General features: G+C 37.5%; 3 protein-coding genes across 4 annotated transcripts; 1 reads left to right on the top strand and 2 right to left on the bottom strand.

Moving 5' to 3' along the window:
• Window positions 1-163: 163 nt before the first annotated feature.
• Window positions 164-2,666, bottom strand: LOC115412060 (E3 ubiquitin/ISG15 ligase TRIM25-like). Its single transcript, XM_030124359.1, has 2 exons — window positions 2,586-2,666; window positions 164-1,429 (listed from the first exon to the last, which is right to left on the bottom strand). The coding sequence occupies exon 2, from the start codon at window positions 1,417-1,419 to the stop codon at window positions 298-300; it is 1,122 nt and encodes a 373-aa protein (XP_029980219.1). The 5' UTR covers window positions 1,420-1,429; window positions 2,586-2,666; the 3' UTR covers window positions 164-297.
• A 3,118-nt stretch (window positions 2,667-5,784) lies between these two features.
• slc7a6os (solute carrier family 7 member 6 opposite strand) lies at window positions 5,785-12,602 on the top strand. The gene is made up of 5 exons (XM_030124366.1): window positions 5,785-6,045; window positions 6,681-7,010; window positions 9,613-9,816; window positions 11,056-11,188; window positions 11,775-12,602. Exons 1-5 carry the CDS (start codon window positions 5,857-5,859, stop codon window positions 11,903-11,905), a joined length of 987 nt encoding a protein of 328 aa, XP_029980226.1. The 5' UTR covers window positions 5,785-5,856; the 3' UTR covers window positions 11,906-12,602.
• slc7a6 (solute carrier family 7 member 6) lies at window positions 12,097-21,320 on the bottom strand. 2 transcript variants are annotated; one of them, XM_030124351.1, is made up of 11 exons: window positions 21,220-21,320; window positions 20,449-20,539; window positions 17,716-18,298; window positions 17,503-17,628; window positions 16,445-16,589; window positions 16,223-16,346; window positions 16,033-16,136; window positions 15,042-15,138; window positions 14,743-14,892; window positions 14,017-14,200; window positions 12,097-13,923 (listed from the first exon to the last, which is right to left on the bottom strand). In XM_030124351.1, the coding sequence occupies exons 3-11, from the start codon at window positions 18,203-18,205 to the stop codon at window positions 13,856-13,858; spliced, it is 1,488 nt and encodes a 495-aa protein (XP_029980211.1). In that variant the 5' UTR covers window positions 18,206-18,298; window positions 20,449-20,539; window positions 21,220-21,320; the 3' UTR covers window positions 12,097-13,855. The 2 variants fall into 2 exon arrangements, with proteins under 2 accessions (XP_029980211.1, XP_029980204.1); XM_030124344.1 differs by lacking the exon at window positions 20,449-20,539.
• Between the last annotated feature and the right edge of the window lie 2,651 nt (window positions 21,321-23,971).

The following is a 23,971-nucleotide window of genomic DNA, read 5'->3' on the forward strand; positions in this document are numbered from 1 at the left end:
TAGGCATGAGGAAAAAAAAGAAAAGAAAAAAAACAACAGATAAATAGATAAAACAAATAAACAGATAAAAACTTTAAGCTTAAAAGGAACAGTGCAGACCTGAACTGATGAATACAAACTCTATTCAAATGCAGCTGAGAACAGGTGGGTCTTTAACCTGGATTTAAATAAACTGAGTGTTTCAGCTGATCTGAGGTTTTCTGGGAGTTTGTTCCAGACATGTGGAACATAGAAGCTGAACACAGCCTCTCTGTGTCTGGTTCTGACCCTGGGAACTGAACAGTAACAGCAATGTAGTCATTTCCATTCCTCTTCTTTAGACTCCAGTGGCTGATCTCCAGGTATAGCATGTGTTATCTGTTCCTGTTTGTTTTTCAACAGTTGCTCAGTCTCTTTAGTGAGCGTCTCCTTCAGCTGGGCCACAGCTCTGGCCACAGCTCTCTCATACGCTGGCTGACGGAGGCTCACTTCCATCCAGTCCTTTGTGGGAACCGACAAGTTCAGATGTGGGAGGATTTGGAGGAATTGAAAATGGTCTTCAGACTCTGAGAGCTGCTTCACCTCTGCAATTCTCTCCCTTAGCTGCGATACTTCCTGACTTAGTTCTTTGATTGACTCCTCAGCTTCTTTTGTCACTGTCGCATGCTTCATTTTAATTGTGTCAGTGAGCTCAGTTAAGCCGGTTTCAACAGACTGAATGAAAGCTGTAAAAACCTGCACACTTTCTGCAATCCATTTGTCTGAGGCTTCCTTGCTAAGCTTTATTGAATATGCAAACTCCTGTACTTTCCTCTCTCTCTCTTGGACCTTTTCCTGAAATTCAGCTTCTGTTTTCCCCAAATCTTGCTTCCTTTCATCATATTCTTGTCTCATGGGTACAACTTGGTGTGAGTCATGGCCGGTGTGAGCACAAAGTTGACATATACACATTTGTTCAGTCTTGCAGAAAAGCTCCATTAATTCATCATGCTCTGTGCACAGCCTGTCTTGTATATTTTCCACCGGATCTGTGAGCTTATGTCTTTTCAGGCCTGATACTTTCTGATGCCACTCGAGGTGCATCCCACAGTACGAAGCCATGCACACCAAGCAGGATTTCAGGGCTTTCTTTTTTTTCCCAGTACAAACGTCACAAGGCACCTCCCTGGGCTTCTGTTGTTCTGAGGCTGTTTCTTCCACTGCCTGTCTGAACTGAGCAGTCATTTCAGACACAAACGTATTGACATTCAGATCAGGAAGTGGGCTAAAATGCTTCTTACATACGGGACACTGGTATTTGCGGTTTATCTTCCAGTCTTGGATGATGCAGTTCTTGCAGAAGTTGTGTCCACATGGTACAGTGACAGGGGTGTTGAACACATCCAGACAGATGGCGCATAGAAAGCATTCCTCGGACAGGAGACAGCAGGCCACTGACATGATGAACACACTGGAAACGACAGAAAACACATGAAATAATAAGACTAGATTTAATATACACATTGTTTGGAGTCATTACATCAGTTGGTTCCAATCTTTTTTGGCTCCTGACCCCATTTTAACATCACAAATTTCTGATGACCCCAGACATTCAAAACAGAGACATTTTTTGCTAAAATTAATTTGTTTTGGATCCTGTAATAGTTTGTTATACTATATTTCAAATAAAGGTCAATTTTAGACGACATTTAGTCTATATAATGTATATTATTATGGACGGAGGCAGAAAAGCCAGGTGTAGATTACTGCACAAAGAGAGAATTTTAGTTTCCTTGGTCAGGATATGTACAGTCAGTCCAGCTTGGATTTACAAGGCTGACAATTAAAACTGAACAAACAATAAATCAAACTATGAATTATGAAAGAGCTGCAGTATCTGAAACCAACCACAATGAACATTTGAAAGACAAACCTACCACAGTGCTTCAGTTTCAGTTTCAGAGTTTGTCATGTCTTTTACGGATTGGGATTGTCTCTGTCAACTCACCATATATTTTTTATTTGTAAGTTTTATTTCATTTTATTTATTTTTTTTTATCAATTACTAGAAATTTCAGGCAACCCCATTTGAATTCTAGCTGACCCCACATGGGGTCCTGATCCCAAGGTTGAAAATCACTGCATTACATTATCCATAAGGTTCTCTTCTAATTTATCGATGCTACAGAACTGTATTTTACAGAAGGAACTGCAACACCTTAGACGCTTAACACCTTAGAAGATTAAACCTGAATATTGACTGATTATTCTGTAAATAACTCAATTATTACTTGACTTTAGTACATTTTCTTTTCTTTCCTTGAGCTGAAGGACACACACAGTTCGTCATATCAATGAATAATGTCATGATAATGTGAACAATGTTTTTCATAGTTGGACTTGTCCTGTAAATTCTTGTATGTTGTAACTGTGTGATGTATTTCATGCTGCCTCTTGGCCAGGACTCCCTTGAAAAAAAGGTTCTTAATCTCAATGGGATCTTTTTTTCCTGGTTAAACAAAGGTTAAATAAAATAAAATAAAATAAAATAAAATAAAGTGTAAAGAATAAAAAAAGTTTATGTTAAAGCTGGATATTTATGCAAAATTACAAAAAAACCCACTCACCTTTGTGCTCTATATATTGGACGTTTTTATCCTTAAAAAGATAGTTTCAGCCTTGCTCTTTTCTACTTCGTCCCACTGCTGTAGCTACACAAGTGTGACCACAAGTGTGTCTCCTATTTCTTTTCCACAGATGCTCCACCTCCTCATACATTTAAATTGTCAACCCTTTTCAATGATTAGCCATTCACACCCTCCAGCTTTATTGATTTGCAAAGAAAAAGGACAAAAGGATTCATGAGGCTGCTTAACTGGTCAGATTAAATGCAAGGCATGGGGGCTCATGGTTTTGTTTGAACACTCAGGGGTGGTAGTGTGTGTGTGTGTGTGTGTGTGTGTGTGTGTGTGTGTGTGTGTGTGTGTGTGTGTGTGTGTGTGTGTGTGTGTGTGTGTTGGGGGGGGGGGTGTCAGTCGGGTGAGTCTGGGGGTGTTAAAAATATCTGGCTTTCTAATTAATTCTAATCTATAGAAATAAGTCATTTCCTAAGTGATTTATTGCTATTTGTCATAATATTATGCTTTGTATGTTGCCGTTTTCAGTGTAAATCAGGTATTTTTCTTTCATTTGGGTAATTTACTGATTATGTAGATGTTCATAAATGCTCAGAGTAAATTTAAAGCTTATTATATGGAAAAAGAGCAATCTGAAGAAAAACTTACTTTTTCACCCAAATATATCATTAACTGGATATAAAACCAAACATCTACCACTGTCATTGATCCAGCTCCATAGGTTTTACTGGTGAATCAGTGTTACAATAATCAATGTTTCCACGTTTCCACCATCATTTCATAGTTGAAATGTCTTTATTTATGTAAAGGAAAGACAAATTCGGGCACCAAGTATTGAAATAAAATGCTTTCAGATATGTTGTATTGTATTCAATTATTTATTCCCTTGTTCCATTGTTCCCCTTTAAAGTTTTATTATTATACTACTATTATCATTATTATTATTTGTATTGTTTGTCTTTTGCACTGTTTTGTGCATGTACATTTTTCTTGCCCTTTATTCTGTTGCTGCCTTGACCAGTGAATTTACCTGTTGTTGTGTCAATAAAGTTCATCTAATGTAATCTAATCTTATCTTGAACCATAACAGCCCTAAATATATTTAAAACACAGCTACAAAAAGCATTTACAGAGGTCATCCTTAGGAATTTTGCGTTAACAAATAGCATGTTAACGGATCTGATGTAAACTTAATAGTTGTAGTTTTTGAAGTAATTGTCATTATCAGTCAATTTTATTTTATTTTATGTTGGAGTTTTATGCTGCAATGAATAGTCTTACGTTCACATCAACATATTTTCTTCATATGAACTTGTATATATAGCCTAAATGCACTGTTGCCCATAACATTAGAATAAAATATCTTTAAAATATCCTTATCTTATCTTGTCTTGTCTTGTCTTGTCTTATCTTATCTATCTCAGTTTATCCGCAGTACTTAACAGTTGATAATGGCAAAATACTACTTTAGCTGACAAAGAAGCCTTTCAGCCTTTTATTCTCCCCTTCTTCCACTGCTGCTGTCACTACACAGGTGAGTACACAAATGAGTGCATCTCCTAAATCCTGTTCTACAATTCTCCACCCATCTCTGCATTTCAATAGTCAAGTAACTACTCTTTGTGTTTGTTTTTTTTGTTTGGTGATCAGCTGTTTTCTCCCTGTGACCTTACTGACCTGCAAAGAATGAACATGAAAAACGATCCCTGAAACTGTCAACAGGTCAGATCAGATATGTTTGTGTGTATGTGTGTGTGTTTATTCAGTTAACTCAGCTAATTAGTTGAACAGAAAGCCTAGTTTCTTTTTACAACATCATTTTGTGTTTATCTAGAATCAATCAATCAATCAATCAATCAATCAATCAAAAGTCAATCTAGGACATTAAGAGAAGGACTGTTTTGCAACCCTCATTAATCATCACTGCTACAGTTTTTTTATTATTATTATTTTTCATTATTATCAGTGTTGTATTTATTTATTTATTAATAAAACATGTGCTTTGTGTGTACATTTGTTATAAATGACTTGTCAAAGAAAAAATAACTCTAAAATCTTATCATTTCGTGTTCATACATATGCTCTGGAGCAGAACCTGACAGAAAACACTTTCCACACTATATATAGTGCTGACTTTATTTTTTGGTGTTTGAAATATAAACAGTGAGGCATATTACTCATTTCACACTTGTCTCTCATCTGTGCCCTCATAACCAAAATGCTGAGTTCTTCTACTGAGCAGAACTAACAGCCAGAGGTTGTAACATTCACCTCTGGTATTATTATGAGGAAGTGAATGACTGAGGTAATAGGATTTTGTCATCTACTTTAGATTCTAAAGTAAGAATTTGTGAAATAAAGTCATGGTAGGACTGGGACACAACACTACGGAAGCATATTGCATTCACATGAAAAAAAAAAAGTCGGTGCTGTTTTTCTGAATTGACGATATAATTATCTTGTAATCAAGAAACGGTTCTATAAAAAAAAAAATTAAAAAAAATCAGCTCTGTTTTTGCGAGGTAACTGTCTCGTTAATTCAAAAAAGAGAGCCAATTTTTATTTTTTCATGTGAATGCAATAGGCTTCCGTATTATCCGTAAATACGTTTCCATATAAACCATATTAAAATGCAACCAAATAACATTTCAACAAAATATTTTATTTGTTTATAATTAATGAAATACATAAAGGTGGCACCGGATTAAGATATATTGACTCATATAAAGTTGATAAGTGAGATAATTTAAAAACAAATATATACATTAACTTATGGTTAAGGGCGTCATTTTAGTAATCGAGGATGTATTTTTTCCATTCAAGAATTTATTAATTATTCAACAGTAGAATATACAAAAAATAGAATATAACAAGAATACACAAAACATCAGACATTCCAAGCCATAATAACCATAAACTAATAATAAGAGGACATAAAAACTACAAGAATAAATAAATTAAACATATATAGACAAAATATAAATAAGTAATAAATAAATTAAAGAGAATAAAAATAAAGATCCAACAATAAGTAAAGGTAAGGTAAAGTTAGAAAAGTAAAGAAAAATAATAAATAATCGAGACTGTAATTAATTAATTAATTTGAGTAGACGTGTATTTATCATCATATCCTTCCCTGGCTGTGCAGTAAATGTGTCTGGTGTCTGCGGTGCAAGGAAGTAAAGGCGGAGTGAGTGCTCTTGCTGCATCCTCCTCTCTCTGTCTGCCAGACGCACCAGACAGACTCAGACAGAGCGACAACATGGACCCAAACACGACCATTCTACGAGTCAAACGAAAAAGGGGGACCGATCCGGCAGATGCTTTGCTGTTGGCCTGTAAACGTATCCGACCGGAGACTAACCAGAGTGCGGGCGAAACGGTACCGGAGCCCAATGAGGAGGAGGTGGAAAACTCTGTCTTCAAACTCGTGGCAACCGTAGCGACACAGGTAAGAGGCCCGCTGTTAGCTAACCCGAAGCGCTGCTGGCTAATGTAAACGCAGCTGGTCGTGGGGGATGTAAGGGATAGTTTAAAGTATATAAACGCTAGTGAGTATTACGCAATAAGTGTAACTACTAAAATAAGCCAACTGGTTGGTCGTAACATCTGTTAAATTACTTAAAATTGCGGCTGTTGTGGGGACACAGCGCACCAGTTATGCTAACTGTTGTTAGCCAACATCATTGCTAGCTACACCAGTCCTAATAATGTTGAGGTAGCCTTTGCTAACGCTAGCTCACTATATTGATGTTGAGACTTGTCGTCAATTCAGGCTTTTTTTAAGCTTATGGTCACTTTCTGATATTACACACGTGTAAACGCATCACTCAGAGTCGATACAATTGAAACATATTGTGCTGTTGAGATACGTAGAGATTTATTTTAGTTTTGATAATTGCTATCATCAGGGAAACTTCATGTGTTTTCTCCATTTCATTGAAAAATAAAACATTGCAATGTGCTTCTCCTTGCTGTGGTATTTTGAGCGAAACAGTGGTAGATTGAATTTGAGTAATTTTGTGATGTGTAATGAAGAAAAATATAATGATAGAATGTCTCTCTTTTTTACTCTGTCATTTCTAGGATGCTCCAGTTCAGACGCAAGTTCGCCAGGCTTTGGCCAGGCCTCGCATGGCCCATGCACTTCGGCCCTCTGCTGCCAGTTCACAGAGAATCGTCGGTGATCTACGGAGCACAAAGTGGAGCACCAGGCGGGAGGAACGGTACAGACTGATTTCCAGCCACCGTGCAGGCCTGTCAAGCCCAGCTGAGCAACAGAACCCGCAGACAGATGCTCCAGAGGGTGGAGAGGATACTGGGAAAGAGCGGGATAAACGTTGGGGTCTTGGTGAAATCCAGGTGGTTGATCTGGTGCATGAGGATGTGGAAGACCAGGGCAAATCATGTGGCAAGGTGAGTTTAACAGTAACTCAGTTGAATGGTATGGATAAGTAGTAATTATTTATCCAAAATGTTCTTCAGTTTCTACATGTTGCATCAAGAAAACTCCCATCTAAATGTTAAGACTTTTAAATAAATTAATCATGAGTGTAACTGGAATTGATTGGATTCAGTGCATAATTAAGGCCTGTTGTAGAGCCCAAACTTGAATCCTGCTTCACATTGTAACTGTAGAAGGGTTGAAGTTGGAAGAAAAACGCTAAGAAAAGCATTAAAAGCCACCAGCAATAACTAGCCATCATCTCATATTCTTCTGTATTCACATCGTCAGAGTCTGGCCCCAGAGATAGGCTTCGAAAAGTCTAAATTTTAAATTACATTTTTGAAACCTGCATTTTTTTTTTTTTTTTGGTCAAAGATGAAGAGATTATCATCAGATCATATGTAATAAAAGTTATACCTATGAATATAAATATTTACAATTAATGATTTACAAACAAAATGCTGCATGTTGGACATCTTAAAATACACTTTGGGAAATCATCTACTGATAGAAAAGAATGAAGAAAATGGGAAATTACATACTTCTTTGGTTGGTATAATCAACTTTTTGAGGGGTAGGGAATTCACACAAAACTTCCATCTAAGATACCTACAGAGAGATCAAAATAATTTTTTTTCAAAACAGTATGAACAAAAATTCAGCTATTCAGGAAGTGTGTTGTCATTATTACAATGTTATTTGATACAAACAATCTCTGAGATCAAAGCTTCATAATACACTATGTGATCTTTGGCGCCCCCTTGAGGCAACCCAGATTCTGCATCTGAAAACCATAACCCGCCATCAGATTTACTACTTTGTCATCCATCCCTGAGGTCACTCTGACCCTACAAGATAAATGGTAATTAAAATTTATATTCATGTTTATGTGACAGGTACTTTGTTTCTTTTTTGACTCATGAAATAGCCTTTTAAATGACACTGAGCCCACATTACACAACATGTTTGGCACTGTGAATGTGTAGAAGGTAGGTCAATATGCAAGAAATAAAACACACCAATAGGGCTGCAGCTATCGAATATTTTAGTATTCGAGTATTCTAAAGAAAATTCCTTCAATTAATCGGATAAAACTTATTTTTGCTTGGTTAAAGAGCAATTATAAATACGCACGAGGAAATAAGGCATTTCAGTTAATAATGAAGGACCATTTGGTTTCCTTTTATATATATATATATATATATATATATATATATAATTAACAGTTTTATTTGTTACATTCATATTGTGCATATGCAACAAAATGTTTTTTCTTGACTAGAAACATTTTCAGAGAGGCAATTGCCAATACAAATACAAATAAATAAAATGTAATTACTTTCAACTTAGTGTTTCTTGTATGTATCAAACATATAACGCATTAATAAATTAAAAAAAAAGACATAAACATTGCCTTTTTGATGTGCAGCTTAACTTTGGCAGCTACAAGTTTCAGAATTTTCAATTTAGACCTAACAGGAATGTGTTGTGGCATATAGGAGGTAAGAACTTTTGAACGGGAACTTGGAAGGAGTCCATGCATGAACAGTCTGACACATTTCTGCTGAATTCAGGAGAACCAAGGCAATGCCCCCCCCCCACACCTTATCTGTCTGTCTCATAACCTGTAACCCCCCCCACACACACACACACACACACACGCGTCCAGTTAATGGATGATTTGTTTCATTTTAGCCAAAAAATTTGTTGGATTTTGCCAAAATTCGGCCGTGACAAGGTCAGAGAAAGCTTTCACCAGCCTGTGCTCCGTTCTGGCCGTGCTTTAGGGAAATGAACCGTGGTTGTAAATCGGGTGCACGCGGCTCGCTGCCTAAATCTGTGCTTGTCACAGCCGTAATAAACTATCCACACATTCCACAGTAACCATAACAACACAAACCTAGACCTGCGCAGGGCTAACGGTACGTTAGTAAGGTACATTACCGTTAATCTCATGGATTTAGGGCTACGTTCGTTTTATTTTCTCTGGGGTCCTCTGCTCCATTCTGGGTGTTTTTCCATCCCAGATGTGCTGCTGTTTTCTGGAAGGGCTGTGTTACAGCGGATACATGACACAGTGTTTACCTGCTGTTCAGCCTGAAATGCTTCCACACTTCCGACATTTTCTGTCTTTTTTATTGTGTTTTTGTCTTTGGTCATCATTGCTGTATCCACTCGCCTGTCTCTGCTCTCCTCTTCCATCTTCCCGCTGCTTCATTCGAACACTTCCGCGTCCTCCGTCGTCTTCCTTTGCCTGAGTAACGTCAGCGCGTTGTGACACATGAAATAGTCCGTGCGAAATGCCGTGCTTTGAGCTTTACAGTTATTCTGTTGGGTTTCTGCAAATTGGCTTTAAATTTGATTTGAGCTATCTCCCCTTTATATGAAGCACTTTGTAACATGTTATTTTAAAAAGTGCTATATAAATAAAGCTTTTCTTACTTACTTAGAACTAAATAAGCGATTAGAACATAACTGCAACTACTGTATTCAGTTTCTGCTTATAGATCCCTTAAATATTCCACACTTGTCCTTCCACGGTAATGTTAAGGTTTTTTCTTTGTTTCTCAGACATCCTCAGACCCAGAAACGATTCTGTGTAACAACACTAAGATGATGCGGGAGCGTCTGAGCGTATCCGGAGAGCGACTCGGGGAAGAACACCGGGAGCAGGACGATGACTACGTCTATGACCTGTACTACCAGGAAACGGTCACACCAGGGTGGATCCAGGACATCCTGTCTGTCAGGGCCTATGCCGATGAGGGAGAACTGGTGTGTGTGGATGGATGGACGGACAGATGAATGAATGCTGAAATCGGAGTGAGTGAATGAATTACTAGGTGTAGAAGTACAGAATAGAAGTGGTGGAAGGTGCCTAGTAGATACGTCCCATAGATAGATAGATAGGAGTCTACAGGTGAAGCAATAAATCATGACACAGCAACCAGAATTCTATTCAAAACTATTAGAAGTAGTGTTTATTCATATTTATAGGTGAAGACTGACCTGGTATTCAGATTCCTGGTCCCTCCTCCCACCACTGACTCATCCTTCTTCTCCCATTCAAGTGATTAAAAAGTGAAACTGACTTCCATCACAAGGACCTCCTACAGGATTCTAGAAAAATTGTCATCCTTGGCTTTACACAAATTATTCTTATTATTGGTAATCGGATGAGTTAATTTACTGGAAAAATTGGTGTAATTAGAAATTTTGAGTTAATATTCTATTGTAATTTGACAGTGTTATATAGAGGAAAGCACACCTTTATAAAAATGGTGAGAAATATACAGGGTGGGGAAGCAAAATTTACAATGAACATTTAGTTGTTTTTTTTCTCAGCAGGCACTACGTCAATTGTTTTGAAACCAAACATATAGTGATGTCATAATCATACCTAACACTATTATCCATAACTTTTCAGAAACTTTTGCCCATATGAGTAATCAGGAAAGCAAACGCCAAAGAGTGTGTGATTTGCTGAATGCACTCGTCACACCAAAGGAGATTTCAGAAATAGTTGGAGTGTCCAATAAAGACTGTTTATAATGGAAAGAAGAGAATGACTATGAGCAAAACTATTACGAGAAAGTCTGGAAGATACTATTAAAGAAGAATGGGAGAAGTTGTCACCCGAATATTTGAGGAACACTTGCGCAAGTTTCAGGAAGCGTGTGAAGGCAGTTATTGAGAAAGAAGGAGGACACATAGAATAAAAACGTTTTCAATTATGTAAATTTTCTTGTGGCAAATAAATTCTCATGACTTTCAATAAACTAATTGGTCATACACTGTCTTTCAATCCCTGCCTCAAAATATTGTAAATTTTGCTTCCCCACCCTGTATGCTATTTGAAAAAAAACATTCTCAACTGTGAACCTTTTACAGTGTTTGACAGGTGAACATGAAGTGAAGTGAATTGCCAGTTTCTTTAGGCTCACAAGCTTTGATTCCTCTGAAGACATAAAAAACAAAGGCTTTATAATAAATCTGGTTTATTTTTTATCCCAGGTGCCTGACCTCGTGGTGCATGAAGAGGAGGTGTATGAAGATGAAGACGACGAGAACGAGGAAAGCAACTGGAGGAACGACTATCCCGATGAGGAGAGTGACGGAGACAGTGACAGGGAGGAGCGCTATGGTGGTGAGATTTATTTATTTATTATTTTTATTTTAGATTTGTTTTCTGCATATTTGATGTACACTGAAGAACAGTTACAAGAATTTTATGTTACAAAGACTTGAAAGGGCAAATAAATCACATTTTTGCAAAGAGTAGATAAGATTTTATTGATCCCACAACGGGGAAATTCACTGGTCAAGGAGCAACAGATTAAAGTGCAAGAAAAAAAATGTGCATGCACAAAGATAGTGCAAAAGATAAACAATAAAAAAAAATCATTCATTATGGTAGTAAGTAGTTTGTATCGCTGGCCAAACTTTCAGCCATGACTGTCAGGTTGACATTCGGCAATAATTCAAGGAATTTTGATTTGATTTAGTGATTTATTCTGAACATGCAATGAAATTTAACATATATGCAGACTAGAAAAACATACATAATAATACAAATATCACGAATCATAACAATCTTAGATAGAGGAACAGCACAATAGTTCCATTTACATGCCCGAAAAGGGGTGGGAAGAAGTGCAACTTCTGTTATATCAAATTATATCCAAACTGCATCATGTTATTTTTCCGAGACCTCATGGTTTTCTTTTGTACAGGTTACTGGGAGGAGGAACACTCGTACAGCCGGAGGAGCTGGGACCACTACCAGAGAGAAGTGCTGCACGAACTCGGCTGTCGTGATGGCGACGACGATGACGATGATGGGGACAAATATGATTCTGACTGATCTATCCCTTAACCCACTGTGGATCTACCCAATGCCCTTTCCACAAATAACTCTGATCTCGTACATGTCTGTGTAGGAGAGAGAGGGAAATTACTAGAATGGTACATGATACAAAATATTTTTTTTTTTGTCAGATTTCACTGATAAACATCCTGATTTGAATAGAGATGGCAGTTTTCTGTTGGATTTTATTTTGTGGTGAAACTAAACTTGAAGACACTAAAACAAATGCATTCATGGCTTGTATCTATGACCATCTTCTTAAGCCGAAGTCCTCTCTTTACTACACAGATGTCAAAGAGTTCGGCGTTATCTCCAGAGTCTTTTGTTTATTTTTAACTGGTGGAGTGAATTTCGTATGGGTGTTTGTTCAAAGTGGACGTGTGTGTTAGAAAATGTTGCACATTAGCGTGACTTGCTTTGTATGCTTCGTGCTGTTCAACCTTCTGTTAGTGTGATGTCTTGGGCCGCGTGCGGTTGCAAATTAGGGTGTTTGCCTTTCGTGCATGTGTGTACGTGTAATTGTGTGTTAGACTTGGCATAATGTGAAAGCGTGGTGCGTAATTTCTGTTGTGCGTATGCGAGTTTGGTTCAGAAGGTCCATTTTTGAAGTTTGGATTGTTTCTCTCGGATGCTTGTTGAATTAAAAGTTTTTGTAAATATGTAGATGTGTATAAAAAGAAAGCTTTCAAAATAACAAGTGTCTCAGTGCTTCTTAAATAAACACAAAAGTGGGTCAGTTTTAACCATTTATTCATAAACCAGAACATCATTTGGACATTGAGCCTGTGATCCTGTCATGCATAATCCAAAGTGTTAAATCCAGTTTTCCACAGCTGATGAAATCTAAATGACAGTATAGTTGAACATTGCGTAGACACAAAAAAGACTCCACCTGTTCTTGCAGACACCACCCAGTACTTTTAAAAGCTGTTTTTACTCAGCTGATGTCCTGAGGCAGTGGAATTGAAATGTGAGGTAGACAAGTGAGAGCGAGCATAAAGAAAGAATCTGAGAAGACGAGCTCGATAATCTGCTCAAATTGGTTCGTTAATGAGTAGCAACTATAAGGTTCACAACTATTATAGCCATTTGAGAAACTACTAGATAATTCTTAATACATGATTTGAGCAGCCTGCATAGTAGGTTGAAGGGGTGGAACATTACATTGAATTCTGCGTTCCACTGCAACAGCTTTTATACTTAAGACATGAAAGTGATAATTGCACATAAGTTCATAACCATGTGAAGTTTAATGCCATTTTGACAAGTTTTAACTGTCTAGTAATACTGTAAAGAATAATGGGGTTTAATAAGGCTACAAGTTTCTGCATATTTTTCTCCAACACTTAAGCAAACACACCCCCTACAGTTAATAAACATCCTTTCATTTAATAGTTTCACAGAGCATTAGAGAAAAGATTTTCTTCCCTCATTTCATTCATGCAAAGTGAACCAGACAGAATTACACACAAGCATCTACTACTCACACATACTGCACACAATAACTTAAAGGTAATATTTAATAAAGTCACTTTAATGCATCGTTATAAAATCTTTGACAGCCACTGCTGCACTCATTAAAAAGAAAATCTCAGGTATATTAACATTTTGAATAAAAGAAGGCAAATCATTTACAATGCTGGTCATTAAATAGGGTGCTGTAGAAATAAATCTATAATAACCCAGTGTCAATCCCCATATTTGATGAATACCTGAAACCTGTCCTGAACGGTTGAATCCCTTAGAAAGGTCTGTAAATTGCAAAAGCAAACGTGTGAATCTGGCAGCATTTTCAGTGTCGTAAACAAGTGAAGTTTAAATGCTTCAGCATAATGTGCAATACATAAAAAATAAAAGTCAAATCCATTTTCCTGTGTGACAGGACCTGTTGTCTGTTTCCCCTGGTGACTGTCAGCTGTAGATCTGAGTTAAAAACCTTTTGTGGTCCTACTGGCTTTTGTCCAGTTCTGTCAGTACGCAGTAGCAGGTGTACTGGGTGAAAAGTGTCACAGAACCTGCAGTGAAAGATGAAAACATGTCGACAGGATGGAATGAAGTGACAAGTGTGTGCGTGCTGCCTTCGGGGGCTGCATGTGTCATATACTCACGGAGCAGTTTGGTGATGACAGGCGGCCGTTTGGACTCTGGCAGATAGACGCCGAGGAAGTAGACGGGCACGCCTGACAGGGCAATGGCGATGCCGATCAGAGAGTTGATTGTGTCGCTGTAGAGAGGCACGGCCACCAGGAACACAGCGCACAAACAAAACACCACTGGATAGAACAAACTCAGCTGGAAAGGAGAAATTGGGGATGTTATTCACTGGAAAAAAAAATCGAAATCTTACCAAGTGTATTTTTCTCATTTCTAGTCAAAATATCTCATCACACTTAAAATAAGACATAATCACCTAAAGAGTAACTTTCCAGTGAGATATAAGAACTTATTTTTAAACAACAGATCTTGAAAATCTTATTTCAAGAAATCTTACCAACATAATTTTCACAGTTGTTCCATTTGCAGATTTTTTGCTTGAATTAAGCAAAAATCTTGAATTAAGCAAAAAAAAAAAAAAAAAATCTGCCAATGGAACAAGTGAAAATTATCTTGGTAGGATTTCTTGAAATAAGATTTTCAAGATCTATTGTCTAAAAATAAGTTCTTATATCTCATTGAAAAGTTTGTTTTTAGGTGATTATGTCTTATTTTAAGTATGATGAGATATTTTGACTACAAATTAGAAAAATACACTTGGTAAGGTTTAAATTTTTTTTAGTGTTAGACTGAAAAACATTTTTTTTTTTTAAATTGCTTCCATTGGTTACTAGTGGTACCTTGAGGGGTCTGGGTCGGTCAGGCTCCTTCCTGCGGAGGTAAATTTGGCCAGCGACAGACAGACCCATGAAAAACCAGTAGCTAAAGCTGTAGTAGTTGATCAGCTGGAAGATGTCTTCCACTGTCAAGTAGATCAGCGACATGAGGCACTAAACCACAGATGGATGTGAGCAGATGAGAATGAAAAGACATGTCAGTTAAAGCTGAGACTGCTCCTGAAACAAACATAATGTAAATGGGGTGCATAAGTAGTTCCATTCCTGTTCCTATACACTATACTTCACAGGTGTTTACATACATTGAAGATCAGAGCAGGGATCGGAGTGAATCTCTTGATGTGGATCATGGACAGAGCATCTGGAAGGTGACCCTCACGAGAGCCCACAAAGAACAACCTGGATGAAAGATGGACATAAAAAACACCATGTTTTATCCAACAGGGTTTCTGCAGGTTTCACACATTTTAACTTAAAGAGGCGAAATGTTACACTTTCCATACAGAGACTATAACCTCATGAAATAACCCGGTCATGGCATTTACTCTGGACAAAGCTCACACAGACTCCTCTCCTTTTGTTGCCAGTCACTGAGGCACAAATGGAAGTGTCTGAAAACTGTAATACTACTGAGTGGTTCCATGACAAATACTGGAAAATGACTTGGCTATGGATTCCTGAACTTGCTGAAGTTTACTGTTTTACAGAGTCAGGAAGCACTAAGGAAACCCTAACCACTGACCCCTCCAACGACTAAAACTGATGACTGTATAGTTGTGTCAAATTTCATGTAGCTCACAATGAGTTCCCTTTAACAATCCAATCACTTTTTACAACCAATACCCATACTGGTCAAATGCAAATAATCTACTATGAAACAGAGGTAATGATATTTTTACCCTGCCCCACTCTAGCAGCAAAACCACTGGTTGAATTCATACTAAATTGGGTTTATACATTGCCAGTGACCCATAATAGAAGTGGTTACATTTTGGAAAAGTAGGTCAAAGTTCACATTTTTTATTAATTTTTTAAAAATATTTTTTATTCCTATTTTTTTTATAATGGGCGAAATTTAAACGTCTACAAAAAAACATCAATTTTGTTTCAATTTATTTCAAACTTGGCACATATATAGAGGCAATTGATATGCTGACATCACCACATGCATAGACATGATGACATCAGCCGAATCGAAGCCAAAATAAGATACAATATGTATGAGGGGCGGGGTTTGTTGTGCCTGGCACCACTTGTTGGAATTTTGTGTGTGTGTGTGTATGTGTGTTCAACCTGGAGGCAGATATGATGGATGCGTTAAGGCCTCCATAACAGGACAAAGCAACAGCAATGGGGATGATCCAGCTCATCACTCCCAGAGTATGATCTGCAAATGTCTGAATTGAGACACAATATACAATTAGAATGGTCAGTACATGTTTCTGCTGTACTCAGGTGCATGTTAAATACATCAGACACTCACCACTGCCACTGCATCACTGGCCAGTATTGCACTAATGTCCAGAACAGCGTAGTAAGCCACATTAGTCAGGATGTAGATGATGGTAACTATGGGCATGGAGATGGCAATAGCCAGTGGTAGGTTCCTGTCACAACATGACATGGAAACAGAACAGATGGATTCAGCTAATTGGCTGGCTGTTTTGGAATACTTTGTGCTGAAAGGACAAAAAAAGAATTTCACCTTTCGGGGTTTTTAATCTCTTCTGTGACAAAGTTGAGGGTATCCCAGCCGGAGTAAGAGAAGAGGGCGGAGTAAAGTGCCAGTGCAATGTCGCCAGCGTCTGTAGACGAGCCCTGGAAGGATGACTCAAAGTTGGAGGTGTAGCCTAAGACAGTAGGTGGTGTTTTTATCACACAGGTCAGTCATGTCTCCGTTTACTGAAGACTAATTGAAAGAAACTCAAAATAGAAGTAAAAATCCACATAAAACAAGAGTTCATAAAAACAGAAGAAAACTATGGGGGACAATGTGACCTGATTAAACTGGCACAGAGCTGAAAGTAGAAGCATCTTCATTTTAATATACAATGGTTTTGTCAGTCATATTTGATGACGTGCGTTCTTCATCCTACATCTTTTAGCTTCAGGAAATCATGACTTTGCTCTTTACATCTGAAGAAAATTCAAAATACCACATACTAAAACTAAATCTATCGAATTCTCTCAAATCTAGCCAATTCCATTTAAGTACATTTCAAACTACTTATGAACTTGTAAAATAAAAAACAAATTGAAAAGACCAAATAATTTAAAATGAATGAAAATTTAAAAACTACAGTCGCGGAAAAAAATATTAGACCATCAAAAGTCACCAAAAACAATGGTTATGCAATCAAGTACTAACTCCTGTGTGTATCATGTGACTAAAAACAGACAGAAAAGAAAACATGGAATGCCTAAAAGCACTGTTTTTGGCAGTACAATGCCATAGCTATTGATGCAAGAACTGAAGTGATTATGGTTATTATCAAGAAACCAAGGAAAATGGCTAGATATCAGCTCTGAAATTAAACTCTTATGAGCTATTTTTGTTGTTATCATTATATTTGTCCAAACAAATGTACCTTTAGTTGTAGCAGGCATTAAAATGAACAAGAAATTGAAGAAAACAAGGGTGGTCTAATATTTTTCCACAACTGTATATTAACTCTTCTAATGCTGTCCATGGGACATTTTTTTTGTTCATGATGTAAAATATGAACAAATGGACAAAATTTGACTGGATTTGACTCCACTCACCCTGACACAGCTTCACGATGCCAGTGACTATGATGACAATGAGCGCTGCCACCTTTGCATAGGTGAAAACATCCTGCACACGAGTGCCCCACTTCACATAAGCAGCGTTGATAAAAGTAAGAAGGCCTGCAGGGGGAGCAAAGTTAAAAATAACATTTGTGGTAATTTGTGAACAAACTGCAGGGGGACACATGTCAGATCAGAGACACTCACATATACACGCTGCGGCGATGAACCTGGCTGCTGCATAGGGAGGTTCACATGTTGGAAAGAGCGGCTGCACAAGATAGTTTGCAAATGTAATGGCTATAACTGCTTGGCTAGTGGGCTCAATGATCAACAAAGATGTCCACAATCGAATAAATGCAATGAAGCCACCAAATGACTCCAAGATGTATGCATAAGAGGCCCCTGATTTAGTGATGGTGGTGCCCAGCTCAGCGTAACAGAGGGCCCCCACCACGGAGAATATACCCCCGATGGCCCAGATGACAAGCGACAGCCCGTATGAGGCACTGTAGAATAACACGCCTTTGGGGGAGACAAAGATGCCAGAACCAATCATGTTTCCTACAATAAGGCTGACCCCGTTCAGCAGTGAGATCTCCTTCTTAAGCTGCATGCTCTCCTTTGGCGGCGCCAGCTGATCGGGGGTGTGAGCGGCACTGCCGTTCAGCTCCTTGGCATCTTCACGGTTGTCCATGGTGCTGTCGTCTCAGGGCTTAACCAGTGGCATGTGAGAACCAGCTCTGGATGCTACAGCCCACTGAGCCTTTTAAGCAACCTCTGGAACAACCTGTGGAAGAGATTCAGAGGAACCAGGTCATTATGGATCAAATGAGGTGTTCAGTGTAACTCAGATGTTTAGAAGGGATTTATCATGTTGTCGATCAAATGTTATTTTGAGGTCATTGGTTTAGCTGAGCATTAGGCTGATCCACAAAAAGCAGACAAAAAAAGGAAATGCTGTTAAAGTTTTATGTTTTTTTCAGAGTCTTGGGTTTGACTGCACATTTATTTGATAGATTGATTTATTCATATATAGAGAAAATCATTTTAAGTGCATATTCTTTTCAAGATTAGCAACATTGTGTCTTGTTTACTCTACAAAACAAACACACATACACATACACATACACACGGGCTCTCTAAATAATCTGCATCTTCCACTAAAAATCCCATAACAGTTGGGCACTACTCCAAATGTGCTGGGAAACAGGAAAGACTTTTATAATAAACATATCCCACAGAGAAAACAAGTACTTTTCTAAGATAAATTCATCATGATCCAGACTCTGTTAAACCCAAGCAGACCCCCTTCTCCTCCCCCACCTCTCTTGTTCCTATTATTGTCTTCATCTCCTTTCAGACGACAAGAAAGACATATAGGTCACACACACTGATGTTCACAGTTACTTAAACCCTGAGAAACACCCATCTAAAAAAATCTTCTCAGATCCCATTTCAGTAATTATTCTACAGTCATCATGCCACAAAATAGAAGTTTAGATTAAAATAGTTCACTATGAGAGAAATATTAATGTATCTGGCAGCGCGAGAATCTGGTGTTTGTGTGCTGAGCCTCTGTGCATGTGAAGTGCACGCTGCAGTCAAATGAACAGGCATCTGTTCTAGATTCACAGACTCCCCCAGCACACCACCTGTTTATCTGCAGATAACATCCTAATCAATGAGTCAAACAATCACTGTTCTGTTAAATCTCATTAGTCAACAGCATAGGCTTTCCCACCCACACAGATCCAAACACAGGCCTGCAGTTATTCTGACTCATTTACCAATCAAGACATAGACAGAAGACAGGTGCGTTAGACTACAGTCAACCTCTAAACACTGGAATAACAGAGCTCTGATGTTTTACATGCAACTCTGGTGAAGTAAAGGATAGAATATACATATGTAAAAAAAGAGGAGGATGACATCAGCTCATACAAGCTATCCTGTTTCATGTCCATGTATGCTTTCATGTTAGCTTTGTAGGGAAACCGGTTGAGCTGCTTTGTTTTAGATGATCATTTCCACACAATAAGAACATGCTCTATATTTAGGCAACATAACACTACAGCTGTACGAGAAGAAGCATGTTGGCTGTTTTAAACCGGTCAAGATCAGCTCAAAGCTCGGTGATTCACATGTTATTTACAGGTATGCATGTACATACATGTACATGATATATGAGTCATAGAAATGTTTATCCTCTGGGTGTGCATGCTGTTGGAGTGATGATTTCAAAGACACAGTGGATGAAAAAACAGTCAAGTAAACAAACCTCCTCCACTCTTTTTTAGACCTGTCATATATGTTTTTTCCTTTTATTTCTACTACTCCTGATAGGTATGACTGCATAATACCAATGACAAGAATTATTTCAATATCACTTTTAATTTATGTGGGTTTTTTAAGCTTACATTTCAAGACAAAGGTTTATCTTGTACACAAAAGCATTAAATCTAGAGTGGATCATCTCATAAAGGCTACAGATTATCAAATAAAATAAAGGGTCTTCTTCCATATTTGGACCAGCTCAGACCAGATCCAAAACTACTATACTAAGACTTGACAAACCTGGACTTGGTTATTCCAGATAAGGACAAAGGCTTAGATTTGTGACACGATTAATAAACAATAACAGGACAATCTACAGCTTCTCTTTCAGACCTAGGCCACAGCAGACCAGGTCCAGACCAAACATCACTATAGATAGTCACATTAATACTGGTATGTGGACTGTGAATGAGGTGGATCAGTTCTTTCTGCAAATAAAAGGTGGACAATATAAGGAAGTAAATCATTTTTAATTTAAAGTCAGTTTCGGTTGAGTTCAAATTTGAGTCAATACAGATCAGTCTATATTATGATATGCTATTGAATATATACTGAGATTATTCGCTGTGTGGCATGTAATAAATAATACAAGATATTACAAACCGGGTCTTAAGCATCCCAGGACGGCGTCTTCTTATCAAAAGGAACCGGAGTTAAGATACCTGCAAACGCAACACCTGACTTCCGGTTTATTCTATAAAAATAAAACCAGGTAAAGTTTATTGAAATATATTGAGCAAGAATAACACTTTTTTTGTTTAAACCTAAATTTAAAAAAGAAAGAAAGGGAAAAAAAAAGAAAAAAGTCAACTCAACGTGTTTACAAAAGGAGAAAATGACTTTTTTTTTTTTTTTTTTTTTTTTTAACATTTTAGCACAATTAAATGTCCCGTAAAAGTCAAGCGGAAAATTAAAGAAAAAAATACCACTGTGATAACTGTATACAGATTAAAACTAACCAAGCCAAAATTTTAATCAACATATGCTAAATACGCTTTTTTTCCCGGCAAACATTGCGTCAATTGAAGACATTAGCATAAACGTAACGTTAACACTTATGATAACCCGGTCTTGAACCCCTCCGTTTGACAGAAATGACCAAAGTCCCCCAACTACTTAGGTTTTAACGGAACAAAACAGCCATTTAATACCAAAAAACCCCAAAACAAAACCAACAAACAAACGCCTGCTTTCATTCTGAATACCGACAGCCTAACCTCCGGTATGTTTGCTAACTGTAGCTAGCTTGTCGCTTCCCTTTTGTCCCGGTCTAAATTCAGGTACCCTTTTTTTTCTTCACTCCAGAACATTAATACGCTGTAAAAGAGGCTGGTTTTAGTTCGGTGATATCTAGTTGAGGGTTTTCAGTCTTACCGGTGCTGTTTTTCGTCCTGCCTGATGGTTTAGGAGAGCCAGCAAACACGGAGTCCTTAAAAAAAATCTCTGCCCCCCGTAAACAACGGCCTGCTGCTGCTCACAGGTCATGTGACTCTGCGCATCCTATGACTACATATGTGTTAAAGATTATTTTCAGGACAGCACATTTTTCTTCTGCAGGTGAAAAAACCATTAACCTTTGACATTTACTTATTTACCCTTTTTATTTATTATACTCTCTAAGCAATGGTGGAAGAACTATTCAGATCCTTCTAGTGCAAAATGATCATGTTTTTGGATTCATTCTACTGTTACACTCATGTATATGTGACTTTAAAGGCTGAATTAATTTCAGCTACTTTATACACCTTCTGATCTACAGCAAAGCATTATGTTTTGTAAGATCTGAGAAAAACCTAACCAGAGCTGTTTTCAGTGTTGATACAATGGATTTTTAAAGAGCTGGCAATTCAATACAAATTAAAGTTTGTCCTATATGTTCAAAATCAATACATGCAGAGAAAAGATAGGTGGTTTTCAGTTTTGTTTTCCTTCTTTCACTCCTCTCTTCCTGCTGCAAGTGTTTTTGGAACTGACATTATAATAAAGAAATTAAAGAAGCAAAGGGGCCAAAAAAAGAGAGAGGAAAGTAATTTGAACTGGTAGTCCGATTGGGTTCATACTGCCTATTGAAAATATAAAGATTTTCTTACAGGTAAAGGTAAAAACCAACTTTTTAAAAAAAATCTGTGACCAAAAAGAAATCTTTTTAATTTAAACTAAAAAATAAATAAAGTTACAACTACTTTACTTGTTTTACAGAACTTGAGTAAAAGACTGTCAGTTATAGGACACAACTGATGTAAGGCCTGTCTGATCCAGTCACTTATCTGAGGAATGTATAAGAAGGCAAAGAGGAAAACATTGTCAATATGAACATTTATAACTGCCTTCCTCAGTTTCTTCTCTTTTTCTGGGATATATTGTACTTCTGTCCTAAAGCCCAAAGTGGTTCCCATTAAACATCACCCTGCTAGTGTGTGAAGAACAGACAGGTAATTAGAGCGGTTCTGCTAAGAGCATAGGGTACAAGGGATGGGCCAGTAGGCATAAAAAACCTCCATACATTATGTGCCGTTATGTTTGTGCCACACTAAGGAACAGCAGTTTTACACATATGCAGATTTGCATATTTGTGATTTCACAAAGAATGGCTTCTAGTTGTGAGCGTAAAGCACTGGGATGGATTCATGAAGTAGAGAAGCCCTCGACAGTTATTGATTTCATTACATAACGAACAGGAATGTGTCAGTGTTTTCCCACCTTGGGTCAACAAGTTCTTATACAATGTAACAAAATGCTGCAAAAAGCATTATGAGGCATATAGAGGAATCTGCTTATATTCAGTAGTGCAGGATATACCACAGCAGTACTTGCATTTTGTGCATTTTGCCTTAATTGAATACACATTTAATATCATTGTGGTATTTCAGATATACCTCCCTGATGTTCAGCAGTTCACATCTGGTTCAGAGCTGTCTTTATCACACTGTAGTCTGGCATGTCTCTGTCTGGTGGTACTGGAGATAAAAGTCATGTGAGACAGTAAAAAGCAATACATAAAAGATCTTTAGTGATGGTAAAAAAAGGTGACTTGCTTGAAGACTCGTTGACTTGATAACCTCGGCATAAAACATTTAAGTACACATTACAGAGTCAGAGTATTGCAGTGGAAAACAAGCAGTCCTCCAGGGAGGAAACACAAAAGCACAGATAAGGAGGGACGGCTGAACAGGAAGCCTTGAATGTGCTTAGTGTGCACTCACACAAATACACACAGACAAAGCCAGTTTCTTTTACCTAAAACATCTTTTTTTTTTTTATTAATACTGTATATACATATATATCCACAAAAAAGCAAATATATACAATTCAAAGGACAAAGAAATATCAACAAAAAAGTGCAAACCTCACAGTAACTAAAATTTACTGGCGGATAAAAGAAATGTCAAATTCTACATGGATTCATTACAAATAAATATACACTAAGCAACTTTAAAAACGCACATTTAAAAATTGGCAAGAATTGTCATGAGATGTACTCAGACACTCCAAACAGCTTCTCAGACACATAATATACTCTTGTTCTGCCTGACTGATTGGGCTTTTTTATCAACCACAGACTGATTTATTAAAGTTGTGCTCACAAGTGTACATACTGGGAAGGGGAGTGAAATACTGGGATGGGCTAAATTGTTAAACCAAAAATGTTTAGGCTTTGTACACTTGTGACTCTCCCTATAAAAACCCTGAATTAAAAATGGGGAAAATGTCTGTAGAAAAAAGGCCACACTTGAGTGCAGCCAACTGTGATCAGGCAGTCGGGATGCTGTCGATCACTCCACCATTCCAAATCTTGTATGTCTCCCAGAATATGTGCAATAAGAACAATAACTACAATTAGAAATATAGTCCATGAACTAAAAGTAAAACATGAATTTCATTGTGCGTTTTTAAAGTTCCTTAATGTAGTTAAAAGTGAAATGTGTTTTGGTCCATTCTGAAACAAATACTATCTATTAATTCCTGTATTTTTCTGTTCATTTCACTAAGGGTCTAACATTGTCTAGGAAAAACATGGAGTCACTTTGAAGCCATCTAACATAAAACACTCAGCTTTTATTTTACTCTACACACATACTGGTTATGAAATGTCCTCTATTATTCACAACATAATGGGGCATTATTT

Source organism: Sphaeramia orbicularis, chromosome 3, assembly GCF_902148855.1.
Source record: "Sphaeramia orbicularis chromosome 3, fSphaOr1.1, whole genome shotgun sequence".
Taxonomy (NCBI): domain Eukaryota; kingdom Metazoa; phylum Chordata; class Actinopteri; order Kurtiformes; family Apogonidae; genus Sphaeramia; species Sphaeramia orbicularis.

Excerpts from the sequence above, each read along its gene's own strand:
- LOC115412060 (XM_030124359.1), bottom strand. The coding sequence starts at position 1,419 with ATGTCAGTGGCCTGCTGTCTCCTGTCCGAGGAATGCTTTCTATGCGCC.
- slc7a6os (XM_030124366.1), top strand. The coding sequence starts at position 5,857 with ATGGACCCAAACACGACCATTCTACGAGTCAAACGAAAAAGGGGGACC. Across the intron at positions 7,011-9,612 it reads AGGGCAAATCATGTGGCAAG|ACATCCTCAGACCCAGAAAC; the intron begins GTGAGTTTAACA and ends TTTGTTTCTCAG. Across the intron at positions 11,189-11,774 it reads CAGGGAGGAGCGCTATGGTG|GTTACTGGGAGGAGGAACAC; the intron begins GTGAGATTTATT and ends TCTTTTGTACAG.
- slc7a6 (XM_030124344.1), bottom strand. The coding sequence starts at position 18,205 with ATGGACAACCGTGAAGATGCCAAGGAGCTGAACGGCAGTGCCGCTCAC. Across the intron at positions 15,139-16,032 it reads TCCATCATATCTGCCTCCAG|GTTGTTCTTTGTGGGCTCTC; the intron begins GTTGAACACACA and ends TCTTTCATCCAG. Across the intron at positions 14,201-14,742 it reads ACCGACCCAGACCCCTCAAG|CTGAGTTTGTTCTATCCAGT; the intron begins GTACCACTAGTA and ends TCTCCTTTCCAG.